The 20,952-nt window shown below is 26.5% G+C and overlaps 1 protein-coding gene across 2 annotated transcripts; it reads left to right on the forward strand.

The window, feature by feature from the left end:
* The first annotated feature begins 7 nt into the window (after positions 1-7).
* Positions 8-19,091, forward strand: LOC101238148 (zinc metalloproteinase nas-15). Of its 2 annotated transcripts, none has more exons than XM_065814640.1 (10): positions 8-149; positions 361-411; positions 651-911; positions 1,028-1,148; positions 3,356-3,426; positions 14,512-14,616; positions 14,726-14,783; positions 17,461-17,620; positions 17,794-18,212; positions 18,931-19,091. In XM_065814640.1, coding segments are annotated over exons 1-10 (1,335 nt in total). In that variant the 5' UTR covers positions 8-61; the 3' UTR covers positions 18,932-19,091. The 2 variants fall into 2 exon arrangements, with proteins under 2 accessions (XP_065670712.1, XP_065670711.1); XM_065814639.1 differs by having other exon boundaries at positions 17,794-18,169.
* The last annotated feature ends 1,861 nt before the right edge of the window (positions 19,092-20,952 follow it).

Consider the following 20,952-nt stretch of genomic DNA (forward strand, 5'->3'; position numbering starts at 1 on the left):
ACTTGTCAACAAAACAAAATAGCTAATTCAAACAGTTGCTTCGTACTTTAAAGAATAAAAAATGTTACTATATATTTACTGTATTCTTATTCTTTTAGTAGAAGCGAAAAAAATCAAAATTTATCAAAGTGGCGAGGATAACGAAGATGGTATTATAAAGTTTGGAAATTTTTTCATACTTTTTTTTTTAATTAAATTTTTTTTTTCTTTTAGTTATAAAAAAATTTTTTTTTTTGTATCTTTTTACAAGGACGTAATAATTATAATTATTACGTAATACTAGTTTAGTATTGATTCATGGGTATTTATTTGGTCTTTTAGGTATTTAGGAAATTTAGTTTAACTCAATTCTTTTTTTAGTTATAACACCTCAGCATTTTGAATCTACACCAGATGTTAAGAAAAATGCTGGTAAGAATCTTTATCTGCTTAGTGTATGATTTGTAGGATTTTCAATGGAAGTCTGATAATTTTTAGGGACTTGAGGTTTTTAATTGATATAAAATGATTACAATAATTAGGGTTTTGAACTTCTGTTTTAATTAAAGTTTTTATAGCTTAAGACTATTTAACACTTTGTAAAAGGTTGCATAAAAGTATTTATCAAAAATATAGTTTAAGAAATAAAACACATATTAAAAATTTCATAGTATCTTCTGCAAATGCACTGCTGTCACGCTCATCTCCACGCCCTAAAAATTGTCAGTACTGTAAAGTAGAGGGTGATATTTGGGTGTATGATAGTAATGCTGCACGTAACATGAAAGAAAGAGCTATGAGATTTGGGAAAAGATCTCACATTTATAAACCTGCTGAAAGAAGATCAAGTAACATCACTAAGCGCATAGAAGAAGCAGAGAAAATGATTTGGAGCACCCCAGTTATACCATACGTGTTTCATAAAAGTGCAGGTATGAATGTAATTTCTTTGCAAAAACTTTTTTATTTGTTTGCGGATAATTTTAATTTTTTAATTTATTTTGATTATAAATATTTATGGAATACTTAATTTCTTTTGGACGTGAAGGTAGCAAGGTAATCAGCGCTGTTAAGCAAGCCATGGAAGATTTTCAAACTTGGACCTGTGTGAAATTCATAAAAAGAACAAAAGAACAAAATTACGTCAACATTACATCACAGAACAACGGGTTATTTTATTATTTAATTTAGGCACGCTGGAATGCTTTATTGAAGAATAAAAACAATCAACAACATGTAAAGTTTAGAAATATCTCATTTGGGGTGTTTGTAAATTTTGCATGATTGTTTCATTTGAATGATAAAAACTATAATGAAATTTTAAAATTTCAATCCAACAAAAGGTAACATTATTTATTTGTATAAAATTTATTCCCTCCTGCAAATCTTGTTTGAGTTTTTGTCATATTGTAGCCTACAAGATTTTAAGGACAGTTTTATATTTGTATAATTTTTTTTAATTGCATTTTTAAGATTTTGATAAAAATTAGTATAATACTATATAATACTCCAATATTCAGTTTCGAAAATTACTACTTTTTTTACAATAATTTACGTCATCAATCGTGTTTAAAGTTCAATTAAAAATAAAAAAATAAAAATATGTTTATGACATTGGATGTATTGCTGACATCTGATCAAAATTTCTGAGGTTTAATATTCACCCTTACTGACTTTTATTGTTGAATAAACTCTTTCAAGCAAGGTAATAATGAACTTTTAGAGAAAAAGCAGGGTAAAAAGAATATTACCAGCAATTAGAAAAAACTCGTTTCGAGGTAGCTGGCGATGGTGGAGATATCCACAAGAACTTCCTTGCTAGTGTGCTGACACAAGAAAATTTCTTTTGATTGGTCTTCCATGATGTTTGTATATAATGCTAGTTCATACTTAGCATTAGTAAACGAACAACTTTTCTCAGTGGGTTTTAGTTTTTTTCCATTTAGATTTTTAACAGCACTGTTTGAAGTCTCTTCATCAGATGAACTCTCATTCTTAGAGAGCTATGTAGGCGCATATTAAGTATACCATTGTCATTGTGGCTCTAAATAAAGGATTTTCTACGCTCTAGATAGATCAGTAGTACCACTGGATTTTTAATGAAATTTCTAACCACTTAAGGACACTAAATCCTTTATGACAAATAAATCTGCGAAAAAAACTGATGTTAATATATTTGTTGATTCGCTTTCATTACATTTGAACCTCTATCAGTCGTCCTCATTTATGTTTTTTTGAAAAAAAATAAAGTTGGTTTGGGAATTTGTACCTAAAAGAAAAAAATTTTTAATTTTTAAAACAACATTAACAAAAAAATTTTTTAATTAAGATTTTAAAAAAATGTCTATTTTAAGAAAGAGTTATTTGTTCTTTCAAAATAATAAACAAATAAGAACGAGTAATTAATTAAAAATAATGCTGAATTAAACATTTACTAGATTCTAAATAGCAATATTAGTAAAAGTAAATCCAATATTAAATTATTTCTTATTACTAACTATTCATTTTTTTTATTTAAAAAAATAAATTGCAAAAAAAAAAAATATTGTAAGAATTAAACTTTGACTTTTTATTGTGGTTTGGTACTGCGTTTTTGCTAATATTAACAAACTATACGCCGTTTATTCATTTTTCTTCAATAAAATTTATAAAATTTTTAAAATTATTTTTTAACACTAGTTGTTATTGACTTTAATTGAAGGACAAGAAAAAAGGACGAAAAGGTCGTAAAGATACAAGTTTCCACATTTTAATATATTTTTATATATAATATATTTATGTATATATATAATTTTAATAACGCTATTACTATATTGCTCTATAATTATTTACTTATCTTTGCTACAGAAAAATATCTAAAACAAAATGTTCAAAACTTTAATAACAGTATGTATATATATGTATATATATTTATATATATATATGTATATATATATATATATAAACATGTTATTACATATATATATATATATATATATATATATATATATATATATATATATATATATATATATATATATATATATATATATATATATATATATATATATATATATATATATATATGTAATAACATGTATGTATATATATATGTGTATATATATATATATATATATATATATATATATATAGATATATGTGTGTGTGTGTGTATATATATATATATATATATATATATATATATATATATATATATATATATATATATAAACCTTATTATTTTCATGGGACGAATTATAATTATAACTGCAATTTATAATCGAATAACAATTGAAAAGCAATTATCTTATGATACAAATTAATGGCTACAAATATAAGTTTGTACCTTACAAATATTTTATAGAAATATTTGTTTAACGAATATTTTCATATTTAGATGTTGGTCAGAATTAGCACGTGTTGGCGGAGAACAAGAAATTAGTCTTGGTGATTTTTGTAACAACAAAGGTAATTTACTTTAATTTAAAGGCAATATTATTTCATAAATAAATCTTATAAACGTTAATCTCTTTTATTTTTATAATGAGAAATGCATAATTGCTTACGTCACATTTTTAATAGTCACGTTTTTAATCCCAACTCATAGTTCAAGAAATATTATTATATGCTACTACTATGTTAACATTTGCTAATATATAATAAGAACAACGTAGCTAAAATATAAAAACAACAATAAATAGTAATATTTCTTGAAAAATAAAAATAAAACAAAAAAAATTTGAAAATAATATATATATATATATATATATATATATATATATATATATATATATATATATATATATATATATATATATATATATACACACACACACACACACACATATATATGCATGTATATATATGTATACATATATATATATATATATATATATATATATATATATATATATATATATATATATATATATATATATATATATATATATATATATGAATATATATATATATATATATATATATATATATATATATATGTATGTATGTATGTATGTATGTATGTATGTATGTATGTATGTATGTATGTATGTATGTATGTATGTATGTATGTATGTATGTATGTATGTATGTATGTATGTATGTATGTATGTATGTATGTATGTATATATGTATGTATATATATATATATGTATATAAATATATATATATACATATATATATATATATATATATATATATATATATATATATATATATATATATATATATATATACATATATGTTTGTAAATATATATGGAAAAAAAGCGGCTTCACTTTTTGTCCCATAAAATCCTGCAAATTAGACATATAGTATATAAAGTAGATGTCTTGCTTGCGGGATTTTATTGGACGAAAAATGAAGCCGCTTTTTTTGTTTACAAATTTAATCCGCTATTTGTAAAAAGGAAAAAATATTAAATAGTTAATGTTGTGGAACCATTTCTAATTAGGGCATAAGCGGCTTCACTTTTCGGATCGAAGTTAGACAACTTAATATGCTTCTTTTTATTCTTTCTATTTCTCTTCCGTAAAATTAAAATTTTTACAATCGACGTCGTTAACTATTCTTTTGTAAATTTTCTTTGTAAAATATTAATTATTGTGAAGACTTGATTTTTCATTAATGCTGCATTTTTAAATTTTCGTTTTAAACACAAATTGCTGTTGTTTTTTGTAAGCATTAATTTTTATCTTAAAACTTAAGTTTACAATTTGTAAATTGCAAATGCGTGATAAATTAGAACTTTTATTAAATATACAGTTACTTTAAATAAAAGATACTTATATTCAATTGATAATATTATTAAAATAATGTTATTATTCGTAAACTTTAATTTGTATTACTTATTGAATAATTCTGTATAAATAAAAAATAAAAGAGCTACGTTTTAATTCCTGTAATAAAGAATATGACTCTCGCCATTAATCTGGATACAATGAAAATAAAATGAAAAGAGCGACAAAAAAGAGAAAATTCTAGAAGTATGAAAACACTAGAAAATACGGGTTTACAATTTCTTCAAAAACACAGAACAATGACAATTATAATAATTGAAACATCAACGCGGACACTTTAAGTGCAAGAAGTGAAACGAAATTTATTGGAATTTATGCGCTCGAAGTGCAATCTGATATTTCGATACTTTTTTTCTATACCGACTGGGCCAATATTGATATTGGAGTGTTACAATTAAACTTAACACCAAAAAACGTAGAAAATGCCATTCTAAGAGGTCCAGATTGGCACCCAACTATATTTCCTGTGGATAAATACGGTAGTCAGAATATGGTTGGCAGGCTAATGGAGGGTGCAAAAAATTATATGGTAGAATACCTGACCATAAAAAATCCAGCAGTCATAAATCATCTTATATCCAGTGGCGAAATTTAGAAAATATTAATAAACCTACCACTATTGATTGCCATATAGTAAAACAAGTACAAAATGAGAAACAGAAATAGAAAGTTTTATTAAAACGAATATTAGATGTAATTTTGTTTCTTGCTGAGCATAGATTGGTCTTTAGGGGTGTTTTTCTACTCATCTAATTGAAGGTTCAAACAATAGAAATTTTCTGGGATTATTAGAAGTCATCTTTTAAGTCATTGCCATCCGCATTTGAACAACATTTTAAAAACATAAAGCAGGTACAAACGAAAAGCAGAGATGCAAGTACATTACTTATCGGCAGACATTCAAAATGAATTCTTATGATATTGTGCTGATTATTTGAGAACTTGTATTTTAAAGGAAAGAGAAACTAAAATATTATTTCCTTATTGTAGACTCAACCCCCGGTTCGGCGCATATAAAACAACTTAAATTCATTTTACGGTACGTTGCTATTAATTTCAACAAATTCGTAATTATGGAAAGATTTGCATTTCTCGAAACGCTACAAAGATATATTACTCCTATAAGTGACTGTCACGCATAAGGTTATGATAACAGATCCAACATGAGTGGATCATATGAAATCAAGAAATACAAAAATAAATTGCAAAAGTGCATGGAAATGATATCGGTGATCATCTTAAAGATGAAATATTACATTTTAAAGCAATTTATATTGCTAATTATACAAATTATTTCTCTTCAGCCCGTTTAATTATTAAATGAAATTAAAAAAAAAAAAAATTGGAAATGCTATTTCTGAGCATTATAATTCCAATAAGGCAATTACACAATTCTAGTGACAGTTTCCCAAGCAGAAAGATTGTTTGTTGTGATTGTGTGTTGAAAAGAATAAAAAACGTATTAAGATCAACAATGAAACAAAATCACTTAAATGACTTAGGACTTTTATTTATTGAAACCGAAATGGCTATGAAAATTAATTTTGAAGAAGTTAATAATTTTTTTTTTGCAAACTGAAAGGCTCGCAAAGCTCTATTATGAATCTGTTTAGCATTTTTTGTACACTTTTCCCTAACTTTAACTTTTAAAAGACTTTATAACTTCGACTTTTAAAAAATTCAATTAATTTTAATTTTTAGAGACTAGAGCACTCTTCTAGCGTTCCTATGTATATGATTGATTATAATAAGGGTCCATTAAAAAACTTCCCCAGGGCCCGAAGTTTCTCTCGGCGGCACTGAGTTCATAATATTCTTGTTTAGCTAAAAGATCTTTTTTTAAGAAGGTTATTAAAACTATAAAATAATTGCTTTTTTAACGGTATTTTAACATCATTTAATTTGTAACAGTTTTATTATACAGAAGAATCCCATTAACTCGGGCTCTTAAAAGGATATATATATATATATATATATACATATACACACACATATATATACAAGGGTGGCGCCAGCATTTTTTGGTCATCGAGATATCTAACTTCCAGACATGGAGCAAACTGTCAAGTAAAATACCAAAAGCCCAAACCTCATTATATAAATTTTTGATACCTATTAATAAAGATATTTGCTCTGAAGAATTATCTGCCGAACTATCATTTGATGAGTTTGAAAAAGCTTTCAAATCTTTAAAAAAAATAAAACACCTGGTGCAGATGAAATAAACGGAAATATTATTATAGATTGCTACGAACAGTTAAAAAATATTCTTTTTAAAATTTTCAGAGCATCTATTCATCAAAGTATTTTTTCCTGAACGTTTAAAACTTGCCAGGGTTACCCCTATCCATAAAGAAGGCGACAGATCCAATATTAGTAATTATCGTCCCATCTCTGTTCTTTCTGTATTTTCTAAAATTTTAGAAAGAATTATCTTCAACAGAGTATACAATTATTTTAATTACAACAACTTACTTCATAACAATCAGTATGGTTTCAGAAAAGGGAGTTCAACTGAACATGCCATTATTCAATTTATGCATAACATCTCTGAATCTTTTGAAAAATCTCAATATACACTAAGTGTTTTTATTGACCTATCAAAAGCTTTTGATACGGTCGATCATCACATTTTAATCCCAAAAATTAAACATTATGGTTTAAAAAATAAAATCTTAAAATGGTTTGAAAGCTATTTAACAAATCGAAAACAACTTGTGTATAGTAATGATGGTCAGCAAAGTTAACCCCTGAGCATAACCTGTGGTATCCCACAAGGTTCTATTCTCGGACCACTACTATTTTTAATCTATGTAAACGACTTAAAAAAAGCTTCCAAATTGAAAAGTATAATGTTCACTGATGATACTAATCTTTTCTTATCTCATACTGATATTTATGAACACTTTTCAACTACAAACATAGAACTCAATCACATTTCTAATTGGTTCAACAAAACAAAATGGATTATCTTTCACTCCTGCGCAAAAAAACGTTTTTTACCAAGTAATATGCTTCAAATTTATATTGATGAAACGATAATAATAAGAGATACTGTTATGAAATTCTTAGGTGTTTATCTTGATGAGAATATTATTTAGAGAAAACATATTGATCATGTAAGCACAAAAATTTCTAAAAATATTGGCATTTTATACAAAGCCCAAAATTATCTAAACAAAAAAAACCTAACCCAACTCTATTATTCATTTATACACAATTATATAAATTGTACAATCGTCGCCTGGGGAAGTACGGATAAAAGTAAACTACAACATCTTTATCGCCGTCAGAAACATGCAATCTACGTAGTTAATTATGCGCTTTTCAAATTCAAAATATTTTTTTGATTATATGAAGGTTCTAGATGTTTATAAACTGAAGATATTTAATGTCTTACGTTTTACTTTTATATGGAAAATGTATCTTTATTTGTTTTTAATGACCTTTTTTCTTTAAAACCAATAAATAAATACACCTTTGAATAAATGAACCTTTTTGTAGAACTAAGTTCAATAAATTTTGTATTTCATATCGTGCACCCCATCTTCGGAATAAAATAATATTAACAAATTTTGATCCTTCTATTACTCTTCCTGTTTTTAAAATTAAGTTAAAAAAATTCATTCTTTTTATGGACAACATTCTAAAATTCTACTAAAAATGTATGCAAAATGTATTTGTTAAATCTTCAGCTTATTATATATTAAAATGTGTTGTATCTTTGCATAATGTAAATACGTTAAATTATATATATATATATATATATATATATATATATATATATATATATATATATATATATATATATATATATATGTATATATGTATATATATATATATATATATATATATATATATATATATATATATATATATATATATATACATATATATATATATATATATATATATATATATATATATATATATATATATATATATATATATATATATATGTTATAAAATTTTTTACTTTCAAGGTTCCGATGATAAGATCCTTATGATCTTCTTTCGGAAACCTAGCTTTATATTGTTAGAACGCTGAATTGTATCATTTGCGTAATTGTAGTACGACTTATGTTTATGTATTACGACTTATGAATTATGTAACACACGAACATTGTACACTGAAAAAAAAAAAATATATATATATATATATGTACACACACACATATATATATACAAGGGTGGCGCCAGCATTTTTTGGTCTTCGAGATATCTAACTTCCAGACATGGAGCAAACTCCAAACATTTATATGTTTATACCCTTTCCCCAAACGCGAGCAACAAGTTTTTTTGTTTTTTATTGTAGTTATTTAGGTGCTCCTAGAAAACCTTACGGTCTTATCACAGAGCACTGCGGAAGAGCATTTAACTGGAGGTTCACGCCTCCTTCCGTACCAATGTCACTTGTTCAGCTGGAGCAGGGTCGAACCTCGGACCTCTGGGTTCTGAGCCAGAACTTTAACCACTGCGCCACGGCTTACTCAAGTTGACGAAACATTTTTTGTACTATTTTTAACTAGACTTATATTCATCGAGAAATTTTAAGTTTCATAGTAAAATTTCTCAGCGTTTAAAAATTATGACCATATAAAATTTGCAACCTAAATTTGCAACTCAAATTGAGGGGAGTTTAAACTTTATACGGTTATACTTTTTGAACGCTAAAATATTTTACTATGAAATTTAAAATTTCTCGATGAGAATAAGTCTAGTTGAAAATAGTTCAAAAAATATTTCATCAACTTGTTGCTCTCACGTTTGGGGCAGAGGGGAGCTAAAATTTATAAGGCCTTTTTGTTCCCAGGCTCCAATCGTCGCAATTTTTTGCAAAACATCCATATTTGACATAAGTATAAACATATAAATGTTTGGAACTTCTATATCTTATATATATTACTTATATATATTTCATATGTTAGGGCATGTTTATTTTTAATTTGTTAGACTAAAGATTTCAATATTTATATTGCAACGGAGTTTATATATATATGTATATATGTATATATATATATATATATATATATATATATATATATATATATATATATATATATATATATATATATATATATATATATATATACATATATTGATATTAGTAATGCGTATGTCCTCCATTACACTGGATCACCTCGAAAATTCTGCCTTTCATTGACTCCACTAGTCATTGAAGTGTAGTATGATCCAACTCGGACCATGCTTCAAGGATTTTACACTTTAACTCAGTAACAGTTTTAAATTGGTGTCCGGCTGCTTTAGCGTCATGAACTTTTCTTGATAGCATTCCCCACACGCTCTCGATTGGATTTAAGCCCGGGCTACAAGCTGGCCATTCGAGAACTGGGATGTTGTGGTCTTTAAACAATTTCATAGAATGCCTAGATGTGTGAATTGCAGCATTATCTTGCTGAAATATGGCATTATCGTCCATGTTTTCATCCATATAAGTTATGAGAACATCATCCAACATTTCTGTATACTTTATCGAGTTCATTTTAGGTAAACCACAACACAGAGTCAATTTTCCTGAATAAGAAAATCCACCCCAAATCATTAAACTTCCTCCTCCATAATTTCGTTTTATTTGTGGGTCATTTATTCCTCTTAGATCATGCCAATAACAACTGTAAGATTCCGGACCATCTAAATTGAACTTTTTTTCATCTGATAATATTACGTTTTGTCACTCATGAGTCCAATGCATATGGTTTTTAGCAAACTGTAATCTAGCAATTTTATGGTGTTTTTTTAACATTGGTTTTTGGTGTGGTTTCTTCCACTTTACGTTTGGTGTTGTACGTAGAATATGTGCAACATATTTATTGGTGACAGGCAATAATAATTTATCCTTTATTTGTGTTGCATTCAATTTATTTTTGGTTGCTTCGAAGCGAATTCGATTAATTTGCCGATTTGTTAATACTTTGTTGCCGTTTGTTGCTTTTTTAACACCGTAATTGTCACCTCTTGCAATGTAGTTTCGTACAACATGGTCAGATCTTCCAATTTTTCATGCTATTTCTCGTATAGAAAGTGCTTGTGAGATTTCTGAGCCACGATTAATTTGTATTTTTTCAGCATCTGTCAAATACTTTCCTTTAGGCATTTCGTAAAATGCAATAAAAATGATACTGGCAGAGCAAAAGATCAAATTACACTAAAATTTATCAATTTATTTGTGTAAAAGTGATTAAAAATAATAATTATTAACCTGATTGCGTCTATAGATATATTTCAATTAAAAAATGTGCTTTTGTATATCAAACAAACTCTCATGTTAATAAAGACTCCCCAGTGGGCACGGTACGTTTTTAAAACGTTTTTTAGACGTTTTTATAAGGTTTAAACCTAATAAAAACGTTTCCATTGAAAATGAAACGTAGGTTCAATAATTCATGTATTTAGTTGTATCTTTATTTACATTCTTTTACTTATCATCGTAGTATTTCACTAAAAAACATCATGTATGAAAACCAAAAATATTTTTTTAACTTTCGCTATTATATTATGTTATTACTCCTTAAAAACGCACTTGGTATCTCGGGATAAAATAATTTTTTAAAAGTTTATAATAAGTAAGTTATAATGAAGTTTACATTGCTTTTTCAGTAAAATAATACAAAGTTTAATAAAACTCTCTTTTTAAAACTTAATTTCTGACATATATGCATGCTTGTATATGTGTGTGTTTATGTGTATGCTAATATGTATGTATATATGTGTGTGTATGTGTATGTACATATGTGTGTTTGTGCGTATGCATGTGTGTATGTATGTAATTGTATACGTTTATACTTAAATATTTATATGCTTCTATATCTTATATATATTACTTATATATATTTGATATGCTAGAGCATGTTTATCTTAAATTTGTTTAAAGACTTTAATATTTAAAACAAATTTAAGATTTTTAACGAATATTCTTCATGTAGTATTTTTCAGAAAAAATATTTTATTGAAAGTTTACTAAAGCCATGTGGACTTGAAATGTTATTGTTAAAGGGACTCAATAAAAATATTGTGGTGACACTAGTCATCCGTGTCTTCTTTGAGCCCCTGTCTGTTTTATATATATTTTTTGTGTAACGTGAAAATTTCATTGTAATTTTATTATTTATTATTATATGAACAGCAAAATATATTAAAAAAACAAACAAAAAAACTTAGAAAAAAAGTTACATCAAGACAAATTGATAAAATATTAAGGGGGCTCACCCCCCTCAAAAATATTTCGACAACTTCCAAGTTCATAGGATTTTTAGGGTATTCATTGGAAAGAATATTATAATAGTGTTTAAAAAAATATGTTTTCATTTTTAAAAAATGTCAGCTGTTGCCATGGTTACAAATTCAAAATGGCGAAAGTCATAAATTCTTGAAATTTGGAAAGCTAATTCCCTCGGGTTGGTACACTATTTTTCAATGAAACTTTCTAACATTATTTATTTACATTAGATGCATGCAATAAACCAAAAAAAAGTGAAATATTATTTCGGGAAGAATGACTTTTTGAGTTTTTAAAAAATTAACAATATTTTTCTATTTTTTAAACATAAAATTGAACTTTAGACAAATTAATCACAAACAATATAAAATATTTAAATCAAACTTTTGGTTTATTGCATGAAACAATCTATTGTGTGAAAATATCAGCTATAATAGAACCAAAGTTACCACATTTCTAAATTCTATTAAATTTGGAAAAAATGCTAAAAAAATAAGCAAAACGTAAAACGTTTTGTAAAAAGAGTTATAGTAAGATATTATTTTTTAAAGCTTTTCAATTCTAAGCATAATTAAGTCAATTGAAAAGGTGTTTTGGTAATGGAAATTTATACAACATCTACATTATCTATAATTTTATATAAAAAGACTATATCACATGAAAAACATTTTTTATCAAAAAAATGATATATAACTAAAAATAAGAAAACAGCATATCCAGAATAAAAAAACTAAATAAAATAAAAAACAACATCTTCAAAATTAATTTTAAAATAATTCTGCTTTATAGGTTTTTCCTTCATTTTGCTTTTTTTTTATCATCTTTTTGTTTTTTTTGTCCTCTAATTTGACTATGACGGAGAACATTTTTAACTTTTGGTATTGATTTTATCACACCCAAGATTGGTATAAAATCCTGGAACCATATTTAGTCTTTCATACAAATTAATAACAGCATTAGCTCCAATGTTAAAGTTAAAGTTTGTAAGTAAATTGAAATGCAACTAACTGTTCTATTTAGCAATGAAAACCCTTGTCTTTGCCAGGTGCCATCACATGACACAGGTACATCATAAAAACTATTCTGTGGTTGATTTTTGGATAACTCTTTTAGTTCTTGAGCTGCATCATTCATAGTTTGAGTGGCAATAAACTTAATACTTTTTTTAACTTAAAAACAATCTTGTTATAGTTATTTGATGTAAATGGTGGTGGAAAATTCATAAGTGCATTAAAGCGATTAATACCAGCAAAGCCTTGACCACCATCTACGCATTGAGTATACTATTCTGTAGTTTATATCAAACCCTCGTGACATAAATGGCAGTTTTTTTTATGTCCAAAAAACATTTTACAGTCATTTTACTTGCTAATCCATGTTTTGAACTTTCACTCAGCTTTAAACATGAACTTTGTTTACATTGAGGACAACCAAGAACTGAAATTAAGTTTGATAAATTAAACATATCCAAAATTCTATTTCCAGTAATACCATCATTTAAAGGCTGAGAAATAGCATGGCTTGACAGCTTAGTAAATGATCTTGTCTTTGGTAATGATGCTGAAGTACTTGGAATAAGATTTAATAGTTCAGATTGCATGGACACAAATTGTTTTTTGCTTGTGTATTGATTTCCTTTAAATTTTCTTTTCTTTTTTTTTAAACTTTACTCTTTTAATTTTATCATTTGTTATTGTTTTTTTATTTGCCACATAATTTTTTTCCAATATCAACTTGATAACCAAGCTCTTTTTTTGAACTAATAATTATTTTAATACTTATCCACAACTAAAAATGCCAAGAAGTTATTTATAAATAAACAAAATAATCACTAAATAATCTACAGAACAAAATTTAATTTATAATAAAAAGTTAAACACAATGTGTAGTGTATCTATGTGGTTGTATTACAGTGTGGTTAGCATGCTTACAAAGTTCATTTTGTAAGCTTTTCCAGACCTACATGGAAGCAGTTTGAAAAACTAATACTTTACAGACTCAGATTAATTATAGAAGATTAACTTTTAAGAAAAAGGTGTTGTAGATAAGTGGAGAAGAGAAAATAAAATTGTTGCTATGGACGTTGCTAAGAAGGTTATTTTTGACTATGATCAAATAATCAAGAAATAGACATACTAATGTGTTTTTTTTTTGAAAATTTTAATTCAGAATCAGCCTCCTCGTTAATTTTTACACTTGAAACATGAAAAACCAAAAATATCAAAAAAAAATTTTTTTTTGCTATTTTGACAGGGGTGAGCCCCCTTAAGATCGTATAAAATAATTTCAAAAAATTAGGGTTGACAACATGGGTTTTAAAGTGGAGGGGCACAATCATTAAGTCCTTTATATCTAGAAGGTTCTTAAATGAAAAAAAAGATCTTTTAGAAAAAAGTTAGGGGGCCAGTGCCCCTAACCCCCCATGTATCGTCGGCTCTGAAAAATTAACGAAGCTTAAGACATTGTTTCCCCACTCTACTTTACTACAAATTAACAAATTTGAATCAAACTTTTTAGGATCGGCTTTGCACGAACTTATGCACACATTAGGTTTTCTTCATGAACATACTAGAATGATTAGAGACAAAGCTATCACAATTATGGTTGAAAACATAAAATCAAGTATTTTCTATTATTATCAAAATTTTAAATCTATAGTTAATTTGAATAGTCGAAATGTATAATTGAAACGTATAGTTAATTTCTAACAAACTTCTTGTAACTTTTATAGGAAAACTGGAACATTTTGATAAATATCCACACTATTTGACCGATAAATACAATTTACCGTAAGTTTTTTATTTTTTTTATGTTAACAAATTTTGTTGTACAGTTATATAAAAAAAAGCATTTGTCTACACTATTTTTAATTCAATGTTTTATATACGTTACATATGGTGTCTAACCAAACTGTTCCAGATATAAAGTTTTATTTAGAACATCCCGGTTTTATGAGGGTTTTTTTGTGAAAATTTTTAGGTTGCAAAGAAATCTGACTAATATATTTGAAAAAGTAATAAAAAGTTTATAAAAACTTACCTAAACAGCACAATTTAGTTAGCATAATGTTGTTCTGCCGCATTTGGGCTGACGAAACCTTGATGTTGCCCAAACTGAATTGTCATATAGTTGGCTTCTTTTATTGGCTTATGTTGGGATTGTGCATGTTTCATTAGGTCAGCATTACGTCTGGCCATTGTTAGTTTTACATCAAAGTTGTTATGGTTGGCATACATTGTGTACGCCAACCATAACGCCTCCGTTATGGTTGGCAAACACATTGTATGCCAATCAACGGACGTTGGGTATCCTACCGTAAATAGCCAAAACACAGTAACTTAAAAAATCGTTTTAGAGTGTTTTTTTGAGTTGTAACATTTACTGTAAATGGAACTGTACTGCAAAAGTAACTCTGCACGGTGCAATGTAATTTGTGACATAAATTATTTTCTATTTTTTGAAATATTAGCAAGAAAAAAGATAGTAACTCTAGCTTTAAACTATGTTTGTAAAGTTTAAAAAGTTATAATTTTTTTCAAATTACTATGTTTTGGTTTTTCGCAGCAGTATAATAGGTATCATAGCTGTATACTAAAATAAGATGACTTTATGGTAAAATGAAGATGATTGGGGCTTTATATGGTCGGGGGCATTGATTTATTTTTTAATTTTTATTTAGATGCCCCAAGAAATCCTTACGGTCTTATCACAGAGCACCGCGGATGAGCATTAGGAAGGAGGCGTGAACTTCCAAGTTCACGCCTCCTTCCTAACCACAAAACTTGCCCAGAGGTGGCATTTGAACCACGATCCTTTATTTCTGAGGCAAGTGCGTTACCACTGCGCCACAGCTGCTCTGATTGAATCTGATGAACCTATTGTTGCTAAACCACTGCACTCTGCTGACATAATATTGTCCTAATGTTATTAAACAAGCTGTTTGATACAGTTGATCAAAGTATTATATCAACAATAAAACTTCAAAATCAAAAGCAAACTTTCAAAAACTACTTATCTAATAGAAAAAAATGTTTCATTCAGCAATAAAAAAATAACAACATTAGTTAAGACGTCCCTCAAGGGTCTATATTTAGACCACTTTTATTTTTCATTTTATATTAATGATTTGAGCAAAGCTTTTGACATTTTTTTAATATATTATTTGCTGGTGGTACAATTTTTTTTATTCCTACAGTAATATTAAAATGTTGTTTAAAACGGTCAATAATGAACCTCTAAAACTAAATGAATGGGTAAATGTAAAGAAACTGTCTATTAATTTTACTAGAACCTTTAAAATTCCTCTAAAACTTACAAAAATTGTTATTGATGATGACACTGTAAACAAAGAAGGTTCAATAAGAATTTTAGATGTAATTTTTTAGGAATTCTAAAAACTTGGAAAGATTACACGATTGAAAATAATATTTCTAAAAGTATAGATTACTCATGAAGCTAAATCTTTCTTAAAGCAGTCATTTCAAAAATAAATATATATTTCTCATTTACTTATCTTTATCCATATCATCCTATGTAAACATTACTTGTATAGGATCCATACCATCCTATGCAAGCATTATTTAGGTAAAGAAAAGTAAATTGCTGCACCAATAATTCTTTTCGGGAAATTAAATAATGTAATTAAATTCAAAACCATTCAAAAACCATTCAAAAACATTCAAAACCATTGTTCAACAAAACTATAAACACTAAATATATACCAAATAAACATATATTATCTTTAAATTTTTAAGCATAAAACTAATAAAAATACAATTCCAAAAATCTTCAAATTGTTATTTAATGAAATTCATCACAAAAATACCGAACAAATACTTGAATAACTACTGTTTAACCCAAAACTATATATAGTTCCACCGAGTTCTCAATAACTATAAGGGGACCTAAGGATAAATTAAAATAACTATTAATATATAATCAGTAATGATTTTAAAATAATTCTTAATCAGTTTAAACAAAAACTAAAACTATTATCTTCAAATAATGAGTTATTTCTAAATTTATTTAGTAATTGATCATTTTTGAATAACTATGATTTAGTGTATATTATGTTTTGTATGGAAAGGATTTAAGCTTTTAAATATATATGTTAAAGTAATTTTTTTATTTTTGTGTTAGTATTAAGAAAATACTAACAATCAATTTTAACATTTAAAAATGTAAAAATAAATTAATGATAAAGTAGAATTGGTAGGCTAACAACACTCTGCCTATGCAGAATACTGTTAGCCTAACAATACAGGCTGCTCGGAAAATTATTTTAATAAATATCGGGTTTCTTATTAAGAAATATTTATATATATTGGTATAAGTATATAATTATTTATAATTATTAGTTTAAATATATAATCCTTATATATATTTATCACAAATAAATTATCATTGTATATATTTATCATAAATATATATTCCTTAGTTGTACTTATAAGTAAAATTTGTTCACAGATACGATTACGATAGCATCATGAACTTTCTTCCTTCTGCTTTCTCTGTGAATGGTAAGCCAACCATTATGCCTAAAAATCCGAATATTAAAATGGGAAGGATGGGGCAAAGAACGAAACTTAGCGACCAAGATATAAAATTAATTAATCTAGTATACAAAGTAAGTTTAATATAGTTACTTTTTTTTTTCTTCTACTGTCTAGATCGTTTTTAAATACTTTTTAAAGTTGTTGTTTTAAATACTAAGAGTCGTAGTTTTTATACTTTCGGTTACAACTTTAAATGCAGTCGTTGTTTTTTTGCTTAATTATTAAGCTCTTCTTTTTTTCCTAGTGCAAGAGAGAAAGTCAAGTTGCATTGTCGGAATCTAGAGAACTATCAGATATTGACAATTCAAATGAAATGATAGACAGCGTTGATACTCTAAATAAAGAACACCGTCTTACAAACAACGTTGGTCGGATAGAGGCGCAAAGACTACCGGGTGTTGTTGAGCAACCCGGAAACATTCCCGGAAAAAATGAACAAATTAGTTTGCTTCATGACTTGCATTCAGAATATAAGCCTCGACCTCAGCTTTCTGAATCAATGACTGAATTAAATATAGCAGAAGAAAAGATCAAGGATTCTTACGAATCTCTTAATAATGAAAAGTCAGTTAGACCAAATCCGCCAAATAGTGTTCCTTTAAAATTGCATACACCAAAAGGCAAGAAAATTACGAAGAAACACAGGTTTATGATCGGAACTTAGTAAGCAAAAATCAGAGTTCAAAAAATCCAATTCTCTTTTCTTCAAAAACATTTTAGCTTTATACTTATAATTTAACTTGCGTTTTGCTGTTATGAAAACATTTTGCGTTTTGTTGTGGTGAGAAAATTTAGAGTTTCGCTGTAACAAAAACATTCGCATTTTGCTACAGTAAACTTTGCTGCTGTTAAGGAAACATTTTATGTTTTACGACATTGAAAACTTTTTTGAATATTGAGGAATAAAAGCGTTTTGCGTTTCGTTGAAAACAACATTTTAGTAAAAAATTTTAAAATTAACATTAGATGCAGTAGTTAAGTAAAGTTTTTAAAACTAACGTCAAAAAAAGAAAAACAAAAAAAAGACTTGTAAAAAAGAAAAAGTTTAAAAATAAACCTATGTTTAATGTTTGTAATATACTATTTTAATTTTTTGACTTTGTTTTGAATTGCAAGTTCAAAACACAACATTTTAAAATCGTTTAGTAGTACTTCTGTCGACGTAAGTAACTACTTATGTCGACAAAAGTCGTATTTAAGTCGGAAATTTTTATTGATTTTTTTTCTCTCTCTAATCTCTGTAGTTTATCAATTGAATACTATTTTTTTATCGTATTATATCAACTGAAGACTACGTATTTTTATCGGCTGAGTATATTCTGTGACATTTTATTATTTTTTCATTTAACTCCCATTATTACAATGTTTTTTTATTTTACAGGATTACCGCTTCCACCTCCTAGACGAAGATTCGATTCCTATAATTATCTAATTGGATAGCCTACATGTTAGTCTCTCAACTGTTCGATTAGAAGGATTTTTTTTTTATGTATATAAAAAATTTGTTTAAGATACGACTAAGAGTTAATATAAACCATAAAATTCATTTTTTTTTGTCAAAATAGAACGTAAAAAAAGAACTTGGCAATGAAAATATAAATGCATTACAAGAAAAACCCTTTTCATTAATGTAAATTATAAACTATGATAAATAAAAATAAAATTAAAATATACGTTATAAATGCTAAGAGAAGATACATTTTCTATTTAAAAAAATATTTTTATTTTTATTTTCGTTTTGATAAAGAAATTCATTTTAAAGAAGAATCAAAAATTGAAAATATTATTTTCAGAGAGGATTCCACGAAACAAAATGCAAAATTGTTCGTTCTTAATGACAGAGATTTGTAGGTGAAATTCATTATTTAGAATGAAACCAGTGTGAAATTTATTAAAAAAACCTTTAACTAATAAACATAATGCATGCCTCACTAGAAAAGAAATTTTATAAAAAAATTTTCAATCTTATTTTCAGAAAATTCTCAAGTTTTATTCATGATACAAACAAATGAAAAAAACAATCATTAAATTAGTAGAATCACAATCATTAAATTAGTAGAAAAACAATCATTAAATTAGTAGTAAAAAAAAACAATCATTAAATTAGTAGAATCTCAAATAAATTTTTTCTAAAGTTAACTAAAACTTCTTTACCTTTAAAAAACTTTTTGTTTTGGCATTTGATTAATAAATTTCTGAAAATTGTATCAGAACTTATTAAAATTTATAAATCAAATGCGGCTAAAGTTATTTGTAAAATGCATTTTTAAACAAAATTGATTAATATATATTTTTAATATAATCAACTGATACAGTCAATTTATATGAATTTGATATGATCAATTAACAATTCTGAATTAGCATAATATATCATAAACACTCGTAAAAACGAGGATGGGTATGGAGGGTATGGCGTGGGTTTGGGGTGGTATGGGTATGGATAGTTTGAGGGCGGAAATGTAGCATCTTTAACGTAAAATTTTAAACACTTTTGTTTCGGGCATTCTTCCCCAAACGTTTTTAATCTTAAACTTTATGACTACGTAAACTTTCCAAACCCTCAAAATGAAAGACCTTGACCTCAACATTACTGAACAATCTCTTATTTTTAAAAAAACTTTCACACGTCTTGAAATTTTTTTTTTCTTTCCATTTACACAATAGCTGGAAATGATTATGGTTAATGCATTTAATTGTATTTATATTTATAAAGATACATTTACTTGGCTATTTTACTTATACGAGTTCTTATATTTATATATATTTAAATATCTTATAATTTGTGTTTATCTTATATTTAATTGATATTGATTGTAAAACATAATTGAAATTAACGGGGCAAGATGATAAGACCATCGTCTTCTGCTTGCTCCAGTCAATTTGTTACGTTAACAGTTTTGTAAAAAAAAAAATTATATTGACGAAAAAGATTATATAATAATAAAAAAAAAAAATAAAAAAGGTTATTAACTTTACATAAATTTCAAACACTATAACGTTATTTAATGAAATTCAAGTGCAAAGGTGAGATAAATTTAGTTTATAACTGTAATAATATAAAGCTGAGTAAGTTATTGTTCACACATTTATGGTAGAGAGAGTACAAGTTTTAAAGATTTGTTGTTTCCAGTCTCTAATCACAGCAATTTTTTGCATTCTTATTTGATATATGCATAAACATGCTTAAGTTGAAGTTTGTCTGAAAGTTAATTTTCTCAAACATCAAAAAGGTGTTGCAGTTAAAATACCCCCTCTTTAGCGGCTCGCTAAAAAGGGGCTATTTATTATTGTTGTGTAAATCTAAAGATGTGTCTCATTAAAAATATTCATCCTGGGCGGATGTTTACTGCTTTTGGCAACTATCTCGTTGAAGGTCTCTTAGGCAAAGACTTTCAGAGTTAGC

The sequence above is a fragment of the Hydra vulgaris genome, chromosome 12, assembly GCF_038396675.1.
Source record: "Hydra vulgaris chromosome 12, alternate assembly HydraT2T_AEP".
Lineage (NCBI taxonomy): Eukaryota > Metazoa > Cnidaria > Hydrozoa > Anthoathecata > Hydridae > Hydra > Hydra vulgaris.

Excerpts from the sequence above, each read along its gene's own strand:
- LOC101238148 (XM_065814639.1), top strand. The coding sequence starts at position 62 with ATGTTACTATATATTTACTGTATTCTTATTCTTTTAGTAGAAGCGAAA. Across the intron at positions 912-1,027 it reads CGTGTTTCATAAAAGTGCAG|GTAGCAAGGTAATCAGCGCT; the intron begins GTATGAATGTAA and ends TTGGACGTGAAG. Across the intron at positions 18,170-18,930 it reads AAAATTGCATACACCAAAAG|GATTACCGCTTCCACCTCCT; the intron begins GCAAGAAAATTA and ends TTTATTTTACAG.